We start from the raw sequence: 18,917 nt of genomic DNA, 5'->3' as shown, positions 1-18,917 counted from the left end.
GGGTGATGTATATGGAAGTACAGATAATCCTCGGTTAACAACCACTTGTTCAACAACCATTTGAAGTTATGACAGCATTGAACGAGTGGTGGTTACGACCAGTTCTCAGAGTTCCAACTGTCCCAACACCCCCGTGGTCATGTGATCTGGGTGCTTGGCAACCAGCTTGCACTTAATGAAGGTTGCAGTTAATCTCTTTACCTAATTTGCTACGTTTGTACAATATGCTAAATCATGAAGTAACCCCACTGGCTGGTTTGCGTAACGTGGTAGGCTTAAATGTGGTTGGCTAATTTGTAGTTCAGTATTCATGTGAACGTATGTCTGGGCACTTCTTTGGACACACAGACTTCAAGTCCCAGAATTTTCAGCAGTGACCACGTTTCTGAGAAATTCTAGGAATTGAAGTCCATATAACTGGAGGTGCCCTGGTTGGGGAAGACTGGCATAAGAAAACTGACTTTATGATCCAGATTTGAACCAAGGATTTTCTGGTGCACATTCGAAGAGCAGAGGTATGTATGGCTTGTTTTTCACCAATTCTGCTTTTGCCAAGATAATGTAAGGTGCAGTGCAATGATGCCTGTAGCTTAATTCCTAATTTTCTATAACAAATGCCTTGCAGGGTGTTGTTTTGTTTTGTTTTTGTTACTTCCAATTTCTGGTTATATTGCCAGGACACACAAACCACAATGTAGCCAACCACATTTTAGCCTAATCTATGATCAGTTGATTATGGGAACTCAGCCCATGTGATAGGCTTATGGTTTGCTGTCTCTTGAAAGGCTAGAGAATTGGGTTGAGTAAATTGTGGTTCAGTTAACCATGAGTAACTGTTGTGTCAACACAGCCCTTGTCTAAGGTAAAGGTAAAGGTTTCCCTTGACGTAAAGTCCAGTCGTGTCTGACTCTAGGGGGCGGTGCTCATCTCCGTTTCTAAGCCTTAGAGCCGGCGTTGTCCATAGACACTTCCAGGTCATGTGGCCAGCATGACGACACGGAACGCCATTACCTTCCCGCCGAAGCGGTACCTATTGATCTACTCATATTTGCATGTTTTCGAACTGCTAGGTGAGCAGGAGCTGGGACTAGCAACGGGAGCTCACCCCGCCGCGCGGTTTCGAACCGCCGACCTTCCGATCGGCAGCTCAGCGGTTTAACCCGCAGCGCCACCGCATCCCACACAGCCCTTGTCTACTTTACTAAAAAAGACAGAAAATTATTTGCAGGGCAGTGCCTGCAGATGAAATAAAAGCTTAATGAGAAGAGAGATTTTCTGCCTTAGCATTCAAGTCAGAAAAATTGGGAACTGGACTGGACTCCTGTGTTTTCCACATAAAGGGCTGTCTTCTATTTTGAGACTAAATGGGGTTTTATTTTCATTGTGCTGTGGAGGAAATTTCAGAATGACGAATCGCTGTCGTTCAAAGCATTCTTTTTTCACTGACAATATTCCAAATGCTTCATTTCTATTTTCGTTAGTCCCTCAAACTTCAGTGGGAAGGTGGCAGATGTTTAACATATTAAATGCATTGATAGTCCAGAGTGCAAGAATTATGTGAAAGTTTGGTAAAATCCATTTGTTATCAGGAGCAAAGCAGGCTCTGTTGCTGGGAGAGCACTTTGGGGAAGTAAATTGGGGTGGGTGGGCTAAAGGTCTTGTTGGGGGAATTAGACATGGCAGGAAGAGTATTTGGGCTACTGTTTGAAAGGCTGTTTGTCCGAAGAGTTGACTGGTGGCGAGTGGAGGATGTATGCCCTGCACACACAAGAGGGGGCAGATGGCTCTTCATTCTGTGCTTCATTTCTTTAGCATAAACATTTCACAGAAGACATTCAGACTCGCCAGTATCGGGCTTTGGAGGTCCTGATTGGTGCCGTCTACAGCACTCCGGCCGATATCTGGAGTACAGCATGTATGGTAAGTTCAAGGGTTTCTTCCCCAACTTCTGGGTAACTTTTATGCCAAATTCTGCTGGCAATTGCTTTTATGCAGAATAGATTTTAAATTCCAACACACCTATCAGTGTAATTTGCAGCTAACCATGGGCTGGAATAGTTTTCAAGTTCTGCTGTGAATTTCCTTGCAACAAGTAATTTTGTCACCTAATTTATTACTTTATAAACCAGCTGGCTCACAGTTTCTTCACCTCCTTGTGGTGGTTGTGATAATAAGCAAGCTTGTTTTAAATTGAATATGTAAAATGTTAAGTAGTTGCTTGTTTGTATTTATAAGCTAATTACTTTGCATTTAAAGCAGTAAAACAGAACAAAAGCCCTTATCAAATCCTTAAAAAATCGTTTTAGAAGTCTTATCAAATCACCCACAACCAGCAGATAGATTTTTCGTATACTTCATGGACAGATAGATATTCTTAAACACACAGTAAACAACTTCAAAAGGCTTCTTGTGATGCTTTTAAAATATGATTAAGTCATGCGTGTGAACTGTGGGTTTAGGAGTCACAACCCAGATAAATCACCTTGGATGATGTTGTCAGTAGTTTGAGAGGGTAACATACCACCCTCTGGTGGTGATGGGTAGCATGTTACTGAGCCCAGCCTTAAGCTAACCATGTAATTTATTTATTTAATTTTTATCCTGCCTTTATTACTCATAGCTCTCAACAAAGTGTTAAGAATTGGTTGAGCATTGGAATCCTAAAGATGATTCATCTGAAAAATCATGGGCTCTGGGGAAGTAGAGATACCTTTTAGCTCCACTGGTGTTATTATCCTCATAGACAAGCATAAATTTCCTCCCTTTCATTTGACAGGCTTTTGAGTTGGCAACTGGGGACTATCTCTTTGAACCTCACTCTGGAGAAGATTATACAAGGGATGAAGGTAGGAAGCACTGGCAGGTTGAACCAAGGAGGGTGGCGGGTGTGGGGTGATGCCGCAGATTTGCATGTAGCATGCTGGAACACTGGAGGGTTATGCCGGGACAGGGAACTGGACTGACCTTTTTTGAAAATCTGGCCATGAAAGGAAATGCTGAAGAAACATGATTTCAGTGTGGAAAGGGAAATGGAGAACCCATTTAGATCTGAACCGGGCAGGTAAAGATTTCTAGGGACATGTTAGTCCAAGATCACTCCACATTAATTATCCTTTACCATCTTTTATATTGCTACCAAGGAGGAATCCAATATTGGTTCTTTATCTGACATTCATTCTTTGTTTCCAGTTTGCATCCCGGCCAGTTGTTCAGAGATGCAGAAATAGAAGGCAGTCTCTCAGGCTTATAAATCCAGAAGTCCCCCGTGTTCATAGACTGTAGCATAATGAGCAGCCCCACCCTACGTGGCCTCATGGCACTGATGCTTGCTTTCTTTCAGATCATATTGCCCACATTGTTGAATTACTTGGTGATATTCCCCCCCACTTTGCTCTTTCGGGGCGCTACTCGCGTGAGTACTTCAACCGACGAGGTAAGTTGGCAAATGTAACACTGGAGAGTGATCTTTCAGAGGGAACTTCACTCCAGTGCATGTGTGTTCAAAGCTGGTTTATAGGAAGAGGGTCGAGAAAGGTGAAGTTCTGCTGAACGGAACCAGCTATAGGGTGAGATGAGGTTGGAGAAATTTAGGCTTTCTGGTGAACCAGTACAAACAGTAGTCTACCCCCTTGCAGTAAACTGCATGAGGGTTGCAATGTTTACTGTGGTGGGATCCAGAATGAAGTTGCTTTCATGCAGAAGCAGCTTCTAACCCTTTATGTCACCACCACATGTCAGTGCCTTTAAGATACGATCTGCTGACCACATTCTCCATTCCGATTAACATATGATACAATGTACTTGGATGTACCCGTGGCCTTGTACAAATGGTGAATACAAACATGTTAAATCTGCTGATCACCTCACAATGTCATAGTATCAGCTGAGGCCTTTCCAACTTTTCCATTTGTTTGCCTGTCTTGCCAGGAGAACTACGTCACATAAAGAACCTGAAGCACTGGGGACTGTACGAGGTGCTGGTGGAGAAGTATGAGTGGCCTCTCGAACAAGCAGCCCAGTTCACAGACTTCCTGTTGCCCATGATGGAATACATCCCAGAAGAGCGTGCTACAGCTGCCCAGTGCCTCGAGCACCCATGGCTAAACTCTTAGGGACAAGTCTTGCTCAGACAAACTGGTTGATGAAGTATGGGAACTCTGGCCCACATGGAGTTTCCTGGCTCATGGTGTAGCCCCCTTTGCTGGAGGGATGATGTGGGGAGGAAAAAATTTTACTTCTCTTAGTTCCAAGGTTGGAGACTCTGGCTGGTCAAACCAGAATTTGTATGGCTGGACTGGAATCCCACACATCATTTTATGGCTACTTCTGAAGCACAAATGGAAGGTGACCAGGAACCCTTGCCCGCTTTTTTGTTAGCATATGCCTTCTTGGTTGACAATGGCCATCTTTTCTAGATGCCATTGATTGATGCTGTTTGACTGTTTTTAACTAATTCTGAGATTCCTTGCAGATTTTTTTCTCCCTTTTAAGGTATATGTGTAAGGGTTCCCACCCTTAAACCAAACAAGTGTGGCAGAAAAGTAGTTTGAGACGAATGGGTATGTGCAAGGTAGCAATAGGTGGATGGTGAGTTGGATGCGCCTGAGTGTTAGAGCAAGAAACTGGAAACTGACTTCTTATTCAAAAGTTTTTTTCTGAAGAAAATACATCCCTTTCCCTGCCCAAACTTCTATGCCTCCAGGAAATGTGGCCTTTTTTGAGCAACAACTGTTACACAAGTGAATGAAGGTTTGTAGAGTTACATGATGTTGATGCAGAAATTCAACAGTGGAAGTATTTAGAGTGGTGAGAAAAAGAACTATGGAAAAAGAAGAACTATGTCACTAGCAAGGTGGGAGGAGGAGGATTCCTATTCCAGTGGGTTCTCAATACCTAGATGTTTTCAGGCATTTGCTGGGAAGATTCTCCAGAATTGTGATCAGCGGCTGAATAAAAAGAGAGATGTAATAGTATCCCTCCTCCCATGAGCATTTATGGTTCCTTCTCCATATTACTAGGCTACAGCCCCTAATATGCATGCTTTTCACTAATCGGGCTGAGTAACTACTCACGATTTGGTATTTTGAGGATCTCTCAAATAAAAAAAAAGTTCTAGCCCTCTTTGCAGTTGGGAAAACATTTTTGCAAAGGTGTGTAGTAAGAATTTTTTTTAGCAGCCTGATTTTTTTTAATATGCCTTGTGACATCCAGTATTGTTTTTACTTCTACACTGTCTCATTTCCTTTAGCCCATTTTTTTATCCAACTTTTGAGATAATGAAGAATAGCGAATAATCCTAATATCGTTGGTGTTTGCAGAACGGGGGGGGAAAGCAAGCTAGCTGAATGTGTGCGGTTAATGTATTTTCATGGTGGATGTTTGGGGTTGTTCAGATCGTTGCCACCTTGGGCTGCTATTACAACTCCTGATTTTCAACACTTGCTACTTGTGATTAGCATTTCTTTTTTCAAAGAAAGAATGGCTGCTCCCAAAAGCTTGACCCGGATGAGCAAAATATTCAAGCTACTTTGTGCCTTTACAGTGGAGCCTACCTATTGTCAGTGTTGCACTGAATAGGGAAGGAAAAGTGAGAGCTGTTTATATATAAGCCTTTCTCCCCCCTCCGCTCCGAAACGCCCTAGGAAAGGAATGCAAAAGAAACAAAAGACCTGGAGCCAGGTGTAAAGCCAAAGTTCCACGCCCTTCCGTTTCCTAGTGAGACTCTTGGAACCGGGTTGGAATTAGACCTATTTCTGTGGAAACTAAATCCAGCTGTCTGAATCGGGAGTCAGTGGTGTAAATCTGGAGCTAGAAGACATGGTTCTGATTCTCCTGAACACCCCAGGCTCAACCTGCAGCAGTGAACGGGAGACACCTGGGCGAAAACACTGTTCATACCAAAGCTGAGCTGCACCAGAACCAAACCCAATGAGAGCGAGACAACACTGTTTTCTTGCACTGTTATCCCCCTAATGAGAAGCCATGGCCTTGCTTTAGAGGTGGCCCATGTGTGCCCGTGTTGGGGAAAGTATGTGTGGAGGTGTTTTGAATGCTGTGCTGTTACAGGGATTGAATTCAAATTTTTTCATTAAAATATTTGCAATAACTTTTGGATCTTCCTTTCTGCGGACAAGCTAACAGGGATGGGGGCAGAAGCAGCCCGGTTAGAGTTTCCTATAAGGACAAGAATTTTAAGATGAAAAAAAAAAAAAGATTGCAGTTTTGGTGTTACTGTCTTAACAATCAATACAGCTGTTCTCATTAAAAAGAAAAGTAATATTCCTGCTGTAGAACTCGGCATAGGTTTTAAAACAAATTGGACAGCTGAACAAGACCAGCCTAAAAGCGCATCAAAACTGGTAGTGTCAACTTCTGCGCAAATGGCATCTAATGCAACAGTCAGTGAAGTATGAGGCCTCTAGCTGGTGGCCACTGATCGTCAAACTTCGTTACGCTACCTCACATTTGGTGAGATCTTATAAAGATGAGGGCACTTTTATTTTATTTTTAAAAAATAACATTTATTGAAATCAAATGATCTACTGCCAGAAAACTTATCTAACCTTTATGTGTATCAGAACAGAGACAAGATTTAAAGTCTTGTGGCTCCTTAGAAGCTCCATTCTGCCAGCAGCACAAGAGTTAGGCAAACTAGAACATGTGTATTATTATGTATAGTATTCATATGTTGGGGGAAAATGCATTGTAGTGAGTATGAGCTTTTATTTTCAAAATCATATAGTTCTCGTGAAGAGAGATGATTTTAAAAAAAATGGTGGGGGGTACTCAGCCAATGTTCAAAGGTAACAGCAGCAATGGTCTTTTGCAATGTTGTTCACAATATTCCCAATTCCCAACTGAATAGCCAGTTCTGTTTCAAAGTAGGTAATCTGGCTACTGTTATCCAGACCTTGATTGTATCCACCTTTGGGATACTTCAATATCCAGTTTTATTCCATGTTACTTTTATTTTACAGTTTTTTCTATCAACCAGACTAAAAATAAGAGCCCAAAAGACCTCTCTGTTTACATTTATTATCTCTAGCAGGGAGCTGGGTGGGAAACATTAACTTACACACTATATACAGAAGAGGGATAGTATACTTGAGTGGTTTGGAATGGTCTGCACCATTCATCAGAGTTGCTCCTTTGCTCTTATTGAAGTAGGAATGGGAATCAGCTGCAGCTGGGACAGCTTTGGTCTTGAGCTTCATTTACTATTGAACAAAAAAAAAAAGCAAATGCATTAATAGCATTGGGTGGAGACTATCAGTCCAATCCTTCGACAGAGTCAGGCTATGAAAAGTATGTTGCTAAATCGCTACCCTGCAAAAGACACAATCTAGGGCAGGGCCAGTGACATTTCAGCCTGGTCTTACCTACAATGACTTCTACATTTCTCCTTGGCTTTTATTAAGGGTAAAACCATTAAAAAAAATAGAACATTTTCTCCATCCAGCTGCCTCGGGTCACAGCTCCCAAGCCTTCTGTCACAGAGAGGCGATGGGAGTAAAGCGCAACCTGTGTGACCAGTACCATATTGGAGAAGGCTGCAGCTCCTGCTGCCGACCATCCCTCCCCCCTTTGCTTTACAGCCACTTCCTGCTAGAAATAAATGCAGCTGTGTTCAAGTCCCACATGCTTGGTAGCCCAAGCAAGCAATTAGTTAATCACTGCAGCCCCCACCCCCCCAATCTAAGAACTTCATCCTAACATTCTCTTACCTGTGCCAGGTTAGAACGAGGCTTGGTGATCTGTTTCAAAACGGACTGAACGACTGCTGAGGTGGTACCCTGGCCCCCAACATCTGGCGTGTGGGTCTAGCGAAGAAAATCCAGAATTACACTAAGCCAGCGTCACTCTCAAGTGCACAGCAGCAATAGATCCCTCACAACTAGCTGAAGACAAGTGCTGAACAGCTGGCCTTTTGCTACTATGGTTCCCAAGCAGGGGTGGCATAAGTAAGGATATTACCAAGTTACATAAAATTAAAACTTACAGAAAATGAAGACATTTTATCATAAGGATGGGTTGTGAACTCCTAGGGTAAAGTAAGATGTATGAAGAATGTGTTTAGGCTTATCTGACACGCACGTGTCATTAATCTTGGGCACAGTAAACCCAAGATGGGAGGTGGGAGGAGGAATTCCCATCCTTGGGTTTTGGTGGTGCTCACCAGCCAGAGAGAAATGGGTGAGGGCAGACTTTTCTTGATTTGGATTTTACAGTCTTGGTTTTATTTTAATTGCCTTTTTGTGTTATGCAATGGGACCAATATGAATTATCTACAACTGGGATGTTTGATGTACTCCCCACAAATCTGGGGAAGATGTCAAGAAATGAGAATGTGACATCCTGTGAATCCCATGGCTTTTCCTGGTATGTCTTTTTGTCCTCTCCAATGTCAAAATTCCATTATTAGAGAAGGACCAGTTGCAGTTCTTTCCACTGTTGCAGATCAAAGGCTTGTGAGGACGAATTTCACTCTCTGCTCTTAGAGAAGATCTCCAAAAAAAAATCCAGCTGGCCCTATAATGCTATGTAAATTTTCTATCAATCCACACTCCTGTTCAGAAAAATGAACAGGAGGAGCTTTCATCTTTTTTTGGGGGGGGGGGTGCCTTCCTTCAAGTCAGCTTTGACTCCTGGTGACTGAACAAGTCCCTGCAGTGTTCTTGGCAAAATTTCAGAAATGGTTTACCATTGCCTGCTTCTCCGGGCTGGGAAGAGAGTGACTGGCCCAGGGTCACCCAGCTGGCTTCGTGCCCAAGGCAGGACTAGAACTCATGGTCTCCCGGTTTCTAGCCTGATGCCTTAACCACTACACCAAAGCGGCTGTCAGCTTTCATCTCCCACGCATTTTAGTTGAGAAGACTCATAAGAGCTTAGGTTCTGCTGCCAATTTCTCTCTAGGGAATTACTATGAGCACCTTAATTCCATCCTGGAATAGGAAAACATGTTGGTTCTACTCCCTCCAGTATGTTGTGCAATGCAATGTTTATTATGGCCAATAAACACAAATAGATTCCATCCAGTATCAAGAAACCCATTCCCAGTTCTCTAGGGGATTTTAAGGACACTACTGTCACCTAAAGTCCAAGGTAAAGTGACCAGTTAAAAAAAAACCCTTTATCACTTCCCAGTGTCTTGATCAAGGATTGTCCAAAGCAGGGTAAGAGCAACTCACTTCCACATCATCCATGGCGGTTAGGACTGCCTTGCGGATCACGGACGCGTAGCTGTGCAATCTGCAATGGATGACAGATCTTTCTTAGGAGCAGCAACCCAAATCAGTCTCTCTCCTCCCATCCCCATTAGGATGGCAGCTGCTTCTGGGGGATGGATTTATTCATTCTGAACCCACCTTTCCTTTTAAGAAACCATCAGTATATTCTGGTCCTTCATTTTACCCTCCAACCACATACCTAAGGTGATCCAGCATCATACAACTGGCGAGGAGCATTGCCGTGGGATTCGCAATGTTCTTGCCCGCAATACTTTTGCCCGTGTTGCGCGTGGCCTGTGGAGAAGTAGGGGGATAAAGGAAAACACCAGTGATGTTTCCAGCAATCACAAACAATCCTCAACCTTTTGTGTGCTACATCCCACCGACAGCATCAAAGAACCTGGGTCCTGCCACGATAGAAATAAAACAGGCCACTTTTTCCAAGGAAAACACATTTAAGGCATTCGGTCATGTCATGTTAACTTTGGTTCTGAACCCAGAAAGAGGTGGAACTCAATGGTTTAACTAGTCCTTACCAATTCTGTGATTAACTGCTCGTTTTAAGAATGCAAAAAACAGCAGCAGTGGCACCTGGAATAAATTCCACTGCTAGGGTTTCAAAACACACAGCAGTCATGACATTAGCTGAAAGGCAAGGCCAAAAGTCGAGGTGGAGGAGGGCCAACTGGGCAGAGCGGCGTTTTGTTAAGACATTTACTGCTCTACAAGCAGCAGCCAGAAGCAAGAGGACGGGGGGGGGGGGGGCGGGGGGCATAATCTTGCTTCTCGCAGCTGCGTGTGAAGTATCGTAAGAGTGAAACATATAGTGGGAGCTTAATTGTAGACAGAAAAGGATCGAGGACCAAGATGTCCACTCAGCAGCAGCAGCATGGAAGAAGAAAGCTACTGTTTGTTTGGTCACCTATTGTCCTTTTCCTCTCTGCAGCCTCAAGAAGCAAAGAACCAAACTACTGGAGGAAAGGAGCACCTTGCTGCCTGCAAAGCTCCATCACCTCCAGCTGGAATAGCTGAAAGTTCATCAGGTCTGACCAGCTGGGAGGTGCCTGTGCCACGCTGATGAGCCTGTATCCCACTCAGACTTCTCCTGCATCCACCAGTGTTATGCATCCAACTAATTGGAAAATATTGCAGTTGTTGATGGAAAGATTCTGCCCACGACTGCTGCCTCATTGTTTATCATGACTGGGTTTTGAAATCGAGATCCACCCCTCTCAAAATCATAGCCGCCTCCTACACCTTACCGTTTCAAAAACGGCGTAGTCCCGGCCATAATTGGCTCCTGGGACCAGGCCCGGGCCTCCAACCAGCCCAGCGCAGACATTGTTGACAATATTGCCATAGAGGTTCGGCATAACCATGACATCGAACTGCTGCGGACAGGAAACCAGCTGGAGATACAAAAAAGGCAGTGACTGATCCATCTTCACAACATCTCCTTCTCTCTTATCCACCCTAAGGGGAGACAGGGTGATATCCTCTACATCTACCTGAAAGTATGCATAAAGACTTCCAACTAAAATCATTTCTGTCCACAATACACACAAAAGGCACAAATCCTAATCAAGAGGCGACATTAGATTGCCAAGTTCAGTCCCGTCTACTTCCAAGCATAGCTCAATAAATCTGCCTGGAAAACTGGAAAGCTCCTGCCGGCTGGGCTAATAGGGTGGACAACGTGGCTCATGGGCCTGACTCAGTGAAAAACAGCGTCGTACAGCTGCAGCTGGACTTGAAACTAAACCAACATCGAAGTACCTGCATGGTGGTGTTGTCAACAATCATGCTTTCAAAGGTGATGTCTGGGTAGCCAGCTGCCACCTCTTTGCAGCACTGCAGGAACAGACCATCACCCAGTTTCCTTTAGGGGAGGAAAAGAGGAGCAGGTAAGCCAGAGCAAATGGCCAGCCTCCAGCAAAGACAGCAGAAGCAGCAAGACTTCAAGAGAAGAGTCAGAAACTGTATGGAGCAGGAGAGAACCCTGAGAAAAGGTGGCACTGAAGCCTGCCCCCACCACACAGCACAGGAAGAAAACTACTCTGAAGGGTCTGTTATGGGGGAAGCATAGGCACCGCATCTGACAGTACTTGCCCCAAAGCTTAGTCACTATTAGGCTGCAGAATATTCTTCATACAATTCACACCTCACACTAAGCCACAATTTGTTTCTTCGGCTTTTGCTTGGTGTGTTCTATGAAGTCAGCCCATTATGGTTTATTCAGCAAACCACAGTTAAACCAACTACGGACTGCTCTGCTGCGTGAACTCAGCCTTCATCTTCCGACTTACATAATGTTGGCCTTGTGGACAGCTGTCACTTTCTTGCGACCAGCTTCGTGTGCCAACTTGAAAGCATACTCAGCGATGCGCAGTGACTTTGTCTTTGTGATGATCTTGAGGCTCTCCACCACGCCAGAGACACTCTGTGGAAAGGGCACGGTCAGTGCTGTGGGATTCTACCGCCAGCCATGCACAAGCGGGGCTTGGTGCCTACTGGGCAAGAAGACTGAAATCCTGACTCAGAGGGCTGCTTTCTACAGGAAGCCAACTCTTGGCTTGTGGTTTCCCCTGTACCTGTACTATCTCTGCCAGTATTTTGGCTTGCCCTTGAAAGTAGAAAAAGAGCTGGGAATACATAGCAGGATAGGCTTTGGACTGCAAACCAACAGCTCCCAATAAAGAGGACTCCCAGTCTGCACCTCTGACTTGGCAGGCCAGGACCTCTGATACTCCAACACTGAAAAAGCACTTGGTTCAACAGTCCACCATACAGCACTATCACCACTCCCTTCCCTTCCTCAACGCAGCAAAGCAAACCAATGTACCCCTGCAGGACAGAGATTTACCCTCATGCAAATGGGGTTGAGGCTAACAGAGCAAATGGGGAAAGAGATAAAATACCACGAGCTTCCTGTATAAATAAGCACCTCGTGTTCTAGGCTGCTGTATTCCCCCTCTGTGTTCTCCCGGACTATGAGGATGTCAACGTCATGGTGCCTGGTTGCCACTCCTCGAAGGCTCTTGCAATGAATCACGTTGGCAAAGAGATCCAAATTAGTGCTGTGGAGACAGAGAAGGAAAAGGGAAGCTCACACAGTGGAGAGACTCTGCTTCCCAGCTGCTTAAGAAAGCACCAGGAGAAATGCAACCTGCAGAGAAACAGGCAGTCTAGCTGTTCCCACTTCAGCCTTGAACCACAGGCTGTACATCACATCAGCAAAAGGTAGTCTCCCAGACATGGACCACTAACCCCCAGTCAACTAAATGGTTCCTTGTTTTGCTGCTGGAGCAGCAGATGGGGCTGGTAGTCTGTCTGAAAGGTGACCCACTGTGCAGGTCTGGCTTAACTAGTTCCAAAGCTCTGCCTGCCATTTAAGTTGACCCTTTATCTCACCGCAGTATGTTGTTCCGGGACTTGTGGGAAGGTGGCAGGTTATGGTTTGTCTCGATGTTTCCTAGAAAAGCCAGGAAAAGAAAACGAATGAATAAAGGGGACTGGCTTTCTGATCAGACAAATTTAAGCTACGGAGAAGGGCACTCTAAGAAAAGTGTCTCTAGAATTACTCTTGAATTTATTGGGTGACAAGGAGCCTGAACTGCATATTAAACTCAGTTCCTCCAGCCACAGAATAGGAATAAGCAGCACCAAACCACCAGAGCTGTTTATGAGAACACAAAGATTCTCTTTTCTCCCAACGGCATGAATCAAAAGCTGTCTCTCAGCAACATTACAGCAAAACCCAGAATGACCATAGTTCAGACTGAAGAGAAAGGACTGGGGCCAGATGAACTGCAACTTGAATAATTCCCAATAGGCATTAGGGGAAAAAACAGCTGTCTCCCTGTTTTCCCTCCATCTCCCCAAAACTCACCCACAGGCCTGTATGGAGCAAAATGATTGTTAAGTCTACCCAGCATTCTGAGGCAGGATATTTTACCTCAAGTGGACCATTCTAGGATTAAGCTGAGTATTAAGAACCCAGATGCTATCAGTGGAAGCCAACAAGGGGCATCACGCTCGGGTCTACCTAAGTGGGACCAAAATTCAAACAGGCGAGCCATGATGCAGACCTCCAGCACGGACCAAATCCAGTCTGCTACCAGCATGGGAAACAGCCATCTAACTTGCTGACACTAGGCAACCGTCACCACTGCATATCCTATCTTTCTGTCTATCCAAAAAATTAAAAACTTTAAAATGGCTAAGATCTTGCAGCACTCATGTGAGAAGTGAGTAATCTTGTGCTATTTGGTCATCTCATAAGATCCTATTTTTTTAATTAAAAAAGTTAATTAAACAGGTTCTATTAGTGCCATTTAGCAGAACCAGACTGGCCATGACTCTCCCTCTCAAGCTATGCTTTGCTGAACCCCAGAAACCTGAGCCCTGAAATTCTAGCAAGTATTTAGTTCTGAATATAGTAGCAGTCCTGGGCTTTTTCCTGCACATAAAAAGTTTAGACATATTTGGACATTATTGGGTGAGAAATTAAGATCTGACTTAAACCTCATGAGAATTTGACACTTTCGAATATGCCTATTTAAAAATCATAGGAAAAATCAACTTAAGCGGGGGGTATATCTCACATCTTTTATGTTCTGTGTTTGGTCCAGATGTTTTAGCTGCCACTGAAACTCCAGTAGCTTTAAGTGAATTGGAGAATATTTTTATAGGGACTAAAACAGTAATTTAAAAAAATATACTCCCCCAAAAAAGGATAGGAAAAGAAATTTGGAGTAGAGAATTAAGATATCCTATATTGCAAAGCCAATGATCTAGAATTTTTTGGATGTGTTGTTAAACTATATCCCCCAAATTTGTAACTATTTGCACAGAGTTTTGGTTATATAGTGTCTGGACTACTGCAAAGAAGGTTCCTGTGCATTCCTGGAAGTGTGTGTACACACCAGACTCTAAAGGTTGCCTCAACAAAATTAGCCAACTCTCAGATTTTGAATTGGCTACTAACAGAAAGGAAAGATCAGACAATACCAGTCCATGCTGCCTAGGTTTGCTTTATTGTTTAAGTAACTTAATTACAAAATACAGCTTTACTGAGTTGTAATTTGCAATGTACCTACAACTTTTGTAGTGTAGAAAAGTAGATAAAAAAACATTTAATTTTTCCTTTTTTCCCATTTGTATTTTATTCTGTATTCATATCCATGTTAGCTTTTTATTAAATCCTACATATATACAGAATTGGTTGAATTATATTCACACATTCTGGTGTTTATACCTTTTAAGAAATGTTTTAAAAACTCTACAGATTAGTTTTGAAGACAATTGTGACTATTCTCACTGTAAGGATTTGGGGAATGGGAAGAGACACTGTTTCCGCCTCCATTCCAGACTCCATTAACTTCTTGTATCTCAGCAGTACAACTCTCCCTCTGGGCCCCATATGAACAATAGCCCTTTTCAGGTGCCACCAGAGTTAACAAACATTAGTTCAGATACAGTCCATCTTCCATCTTGTGTTTTAGCCCCTCCAACTCCATGACTATCTATGTGGGACAAAGGACCACCATTACCTTTGAGGGCCACACGGTTACGGCGGATGGCCATGAGGGCATTTTGTATGTCACTTTCAGTTGCCTCTGAGCTCACTAGAACTTCCTCAAAATCCACGGGCACGCAGGCATGCCTGGGGCAGAGAAAAAGAGAGATATGGGCCAAATGTCCCAAAGAGAATGGAAGTCTCCAGCATTAGCTGGGGTGAATGTTCAAAGTTAGGTTGCCTTTGCTTTAGGAAAAGCTCTAGAAAGGGGGAAAAGAGAGAAACAATACCGGAACAATTCCTTGACGTGAAGCATGAGCTCTGGCCCAATCCCATCTCCTGGGATCATAGTCACAGTATGGCGACCGCCATATTTGGCTGGGGGAGGCTACAAAGAAAAGAGTGAGAGAGAAGATGATTTCAAACAATCCAACCATCCATAGTCTTCTCAGAGAGTTAGCATCATTGAGCATCACCATCAATCCATGAAAACCAGGGAATCATCAAAAACTTTCCTGTGGCTGTCCACTGAAAAGGAAAAAAAAAACAGTACAGTGGGACAAAGAAGCTTATGCACTATCCGGTAATCTGGGCAGAGCAAGTCTCCTTGGGAGATGAAGTCTGAGGCAGGTGTGTTTGGGCTTTGAGGAGGAAGTTTGTGTTGCCTATTTTTACAGCCCCAGAATATTCTGGGCAGGGTGCTGTGTGCCTGTGAACAGCATACGTTTTTCATCTGGGAAATGGTTTTTAGATGCCATAAAATATTAGCATGTAGGTCTCAGATCCAATCTCTTTGTTATATTTGGATTCCCAGGAGTAAAAGCATGGAAAAGCTCTTTTATAGATTCTGGGGATTATCTGGCTGGTCACTGAAAGAAAAGGATTTTTGACAACAGACCTCTGCCATCAATTATGAACCCACAACAACACTTTTTAATAAAAATGTAAAATTAAGTATTTCCTTTGCCCGCACTGATGAGGTAGGAAAATTACTTACTATACTCTGTTGCTGTAGATTATGTGACAGGAACAGGATAGGGGTGGGGTAGAGAGAAAAGAGAAATACCTGTTTAAATCTTAGAAAATGTAATGTCAAGCATCACAACATCAATAGAACAACAGAACTTTTTGTTGTTATTACCAAACCCATTTTTAAATTACCTTTCCAAAACAGAGTTTCCCAACATATAGAAACTATAAAATATATTCATAAAATACTCAATTCAGACAACGCATTTACAATTTCTCATGTCCTAAAAGAAACCATGATAGCACTACAAATCGCAGCACTTCACTTCCAGTAGGCAAAATCACTCAGGACTGCAGAGATGCCCACGTTTCATTTGAAGATAAAAGTGACCATGAAGCTAATCAACCTGGTTGTAAAGATCAGTTTTAACTGAAAAAAGAGTGAAACAAGGTCATTTTAAAAAATTAATGAAAGAGCAAGTCTGGGAAAACATTTTCCAGTGGCATAAAGCTACTGCAACCTCACGTTCTGATCTTTTATTGTTCATTATTTCCCTCCAAATGAAACTGCTCTTGCTAATTATTTTAATTTAGAAGCCAGAATACATGGCTGGGCAATATAGAAAAGGTCCCTATTATACATATTCCTAATTCCTAACAGTTCTGAAGCAGGTTTGGATTAGAATAGATTGTTTTTAACTTTGGATGAAGTCCAGCAGTCAGTCTCCTTAGATGCTCACTCACTTGAGAGAAAGATTTACATTCAACACTGAAAACCACATTCTTTATGGTCCAGTGCAGCATGATACTTACACACCCAACCTGACCATCTAAAACAATTGCTATGGAACAACATATATGGAACACGCCAGGTTGGGGAATGCTGTAACGTGGAACAAGGTATGATTTTTCCCAACGAAATCTTTCTATGGCAAAGGATACATAAATTATACATACTGAGGTAATGTTCCTGCGACTGCCATCTATTACAGCCTGCACCTGTGAGTGAGAGGGGAAAAACAGGATAGGTAAGAGGAGAAGCCTTGGGAATCCAGAAGTCTCTGATTCTTACAAGAATCTGTATATATTCACATGTGATTTTCAAAAGATCAGATTGGGACAACCAGAACAATTGCACAGACTTAGTTCAAATTCAAATTAAATGAATAAATACACAAAAATGTTATGGATACAAGTCTACACTCAACTTCCACCAACCATGGGGCAATAAGATTTAGTCACAAGCTTGCTGTAACTGGGGCAATTTGAGATTGGCCCGAAGCCTGTTACAAAAACTCTCTTCTCACTGATTTCAGTGGGAAGGAAAATGAAATCAGCAGCCATGCCTGCAGAGAGAATTCTCTTTCTCTATTGCAACCACATGGGTAGAGAACCAGTGGTTCTTTAGACAGTGCTGGGTTATCACACCCAACAGTCACAAGCAACAGTGCGAATGGCAAGATACACTTGGGGCTAATTTTCTACTCCTTCTTTACACTTTGCTACACAATCAGAAAAGCCAGTGAGTAGAAAAAAGGGTGGATGTCCTCTGCTCTGTATGACAAAACATATGTTTATGTGGAAAAGCTTCAGCAAAAAAAAAAAAAGTACAAAAGCAAATACAGGCAAATACATTGTAAATGACCTGGGATGGTACTCAATATGTAACAAATGCTTGTCAACAACAGCTACCACTTCCTTTTCCCCCCATGACTTGTTTCAGTGTTTTCAGTACCAAAGCACAGCCAAATTGATTGGAGATGATTATTTTTAATCAGATTATTGTTTCCAGCATGAACAATAAAATAGTAGGAAACTGTTCAGTTGTTTTATAACAGCAGATCCAGCTACCACTAAAGAAGAACAATGAATGGCTTTGAGCAGCTGTGTGCAAAAGTAGACAGGATCGATTTCACATATCTCTAATACAGCCTTTCTCACCTTTTTGACTCTGGAGGATCCCTTGAAATATTTTTCAGGCCTCAGGGAACCCCTGCACATTCAGGCTCAAATATAGGCCAGAAATTACAAAATTATTATATGTGTTTCATGTGTAGGCCTGTATCTATACATTAACAGTGTTCTTAAACTAGAAGTAAAGAATGAAACTTACCTCTTTAATGTCAAGTTGCCTGAATTTGAAATAATTTTTTAAATAAATCGTGATCTCCCAGGGAACCCCTAGTGACCTCTCGGGGAACCCTGGTGGAGAAACCCTGCTCTAATAGATCAGCAAGGGCTTCCCTATGACTATCAACTGTTTAACAATAATAACAAAACTACTTTTTCCATTTAAATTCAACGAAAGGAGTGAAAAAGTCTTGGGTAAGTGCAGTTAAATTCTGTTCTCAAACAGGATCCTAGTTCCAGAACGTGTTCACAAGAAGCACCCCCTTTATTTAAGAGTATTTTTTCCACCCGGAGCCGGTTGGTAAATCTGTTTCTCGCAAAACCAACAAGATCCTACAAGCCTGAAATAAGTTGTCTCAGTCGTATGATTTTACCATCCAATTTTGAAAAGCAGCTCTGCTCTATTTCAATTGTCCAATCAAAAAGAGCCATAATACTACTCCCACCTCCTATATAGAAATCGCCTATCAAGAATACCTATTTGGGAACGCCCCTATCAGGATGTCCAACCAATGCAAAAGCCTCTGTCTCCGTTTGCACCGCCTATCGGTCTCTCCTCAACCAATCAGAAACATCGCAACGCTTTTCCCATTTCTCCCCTGAACAAACCGAAGTGCCGCATTTGATTTCACGTCCCGTAAGATCGATGTTAAATCGTAGCTAACAAGCCCCTCACCGATCGAGGTACCAGCAGAGTCGGCCTCCAAAGCTGTCTAGCTGTGCTCAAAACCACCGAAACGGCCATCCTTCAGTCTCCGTCACGGATACGAGCATGGAGTGGATACCAAACCCAGGCATCGCGAGACTTGGCACAAAATCCCGCAAGAGTCGGCGTGTTCCCGCGCGAGGGATCGCACAAAGCTCACGCGCCATACGTGGAAAAAAAGGACATTCTGATCTGTCTTTCTGTCCATAGAGATAGAAATATTCCCTCCTTTCGTAGCTTCAATTGCGAGTCGCGTTTTTCATTCATGTTCTTCCGGAATGTGACTATTTCATTAGTCAGAATTCAATGTTATAAGATACATGTTATTATTACTGCGAACCGCTTGGAATCATTTGAATATGGCGGG

The 18,917-nt window shown here is 43.0% G+C and overlaps 2 protein-coding genes across 3 annotated transcripts in view; one reads left to right on the top strand and one right to left on the bottom strand.

Annotated features, from left to right (window-relative positions):
• Positions 1-6,106, top strand: part of SRPK3 (SRSF protein kinase 3) — a 29,280-nt gene extending 23,174 nt beyond the window's left edge. For both annotated transcript variants that reach the window (XM_063294211.1, XM_063294212.1), the window contains 4 exons: positions 1,813-1,920; positions 2,777-2,846; positions 3,341-3,433; positions 3,928-6,106. In XM_063294211.1, coding sequence (XP_063150281.1) covers positions 1,813-1,920; positions 2,777-2,846; positions 3,341-3,433; positions 3,928-4,112 — 456 coding nt within the window. In that variant the 3' untranslated portion in view covers positions 4,113-6,106. The remainder of the gene's footprint in view (positions 1-1,812; positions 1,921-2,776; positions 2,847-3,340; positions 3,434-3,927) is intronic.
• Positions 6,107-7,002: 896 nt separating this feature from the next.
• On the bottom strand, positions 7,003-18,637 carry IDH3G (isocitrate dehydrogenase (NAD(+)) 3 non-catalytic subunit gamma). The gene is made up of 14 exons (XM_063294214.1): positions 18,521-18,637; positions 16,672-16,713; positions 15,743-15,754; positions 15,036-15,133; positions 14,780-14,892; positions 12,639-12,699; positions 12,172-12,304; positions 11,534-11,667; positions 11,004-11,106; positions 10,490-10,636; positions 9,427-9,521; positions 9,189-9,249; positions 7,725-7,820; positions 7,003-7,217 (listed from the first exon to the last, which is right to left on the bottom strand). The coding sequence occupies exons 1-14, from the start codon at positions 18,587-18,589 to the stop codon at positions 7,215-7,217; spliced, it is 1,167 nt and encodes a 388-aa protein (XP_063150284.1). The 5' UTR covers positions 18,590-18,637; the 3' UTR covers positions 7,003-7,214.
• Between the last annotated feature and the right edge of the window lie 280 nt (positions 18,638-18,917).

This window comes from Candoia aspera, chromosome 2, assembly GCF_035149785.1.
Source record: "Candoia aspera isolate rCanAsp1 chromosome 2, rCanAsp1.hap2, whole genome shotgun sequence".
NCBI classification, from domain to species: domain Eukaryota; kingdom Metazoa; phylum Chordata; class Lepidosauria; order Squamata; family Boidae; genus Candoia; species Candoia aspera.
The sequence above is the reverse complement of the archived record's forward strand: the minus strand, read 5'-3'. Positions and strand labels throughout refer to the sequence as shown.

Excerpts from the sequence above, each read along its gene's own strand:
- IDH3G (XM_063294214.1), bottom strand. The coding sequence starts at position 18,589 with ATGGCCGTTTCGGTGGTTTTGAGCACAGCTAGACAGCTTTGGAGGCCG. Across the intron at positions 16,714-18,520 it reads CTCTGCTGGTACCTCGATCG|GTGCAGGCTGTAATAGATGG; the intron begins GTGAGGGGCTTG and ends TCTCACTCACAG. Across the intron at positions 11,668-12,171 it reads ACAGCAGCCTAGAACACGAG|AGTGTCTCTGGCGTGGTGGA; the intron begins GTGCTTATTTAT and ends CCCTTTCCACAG.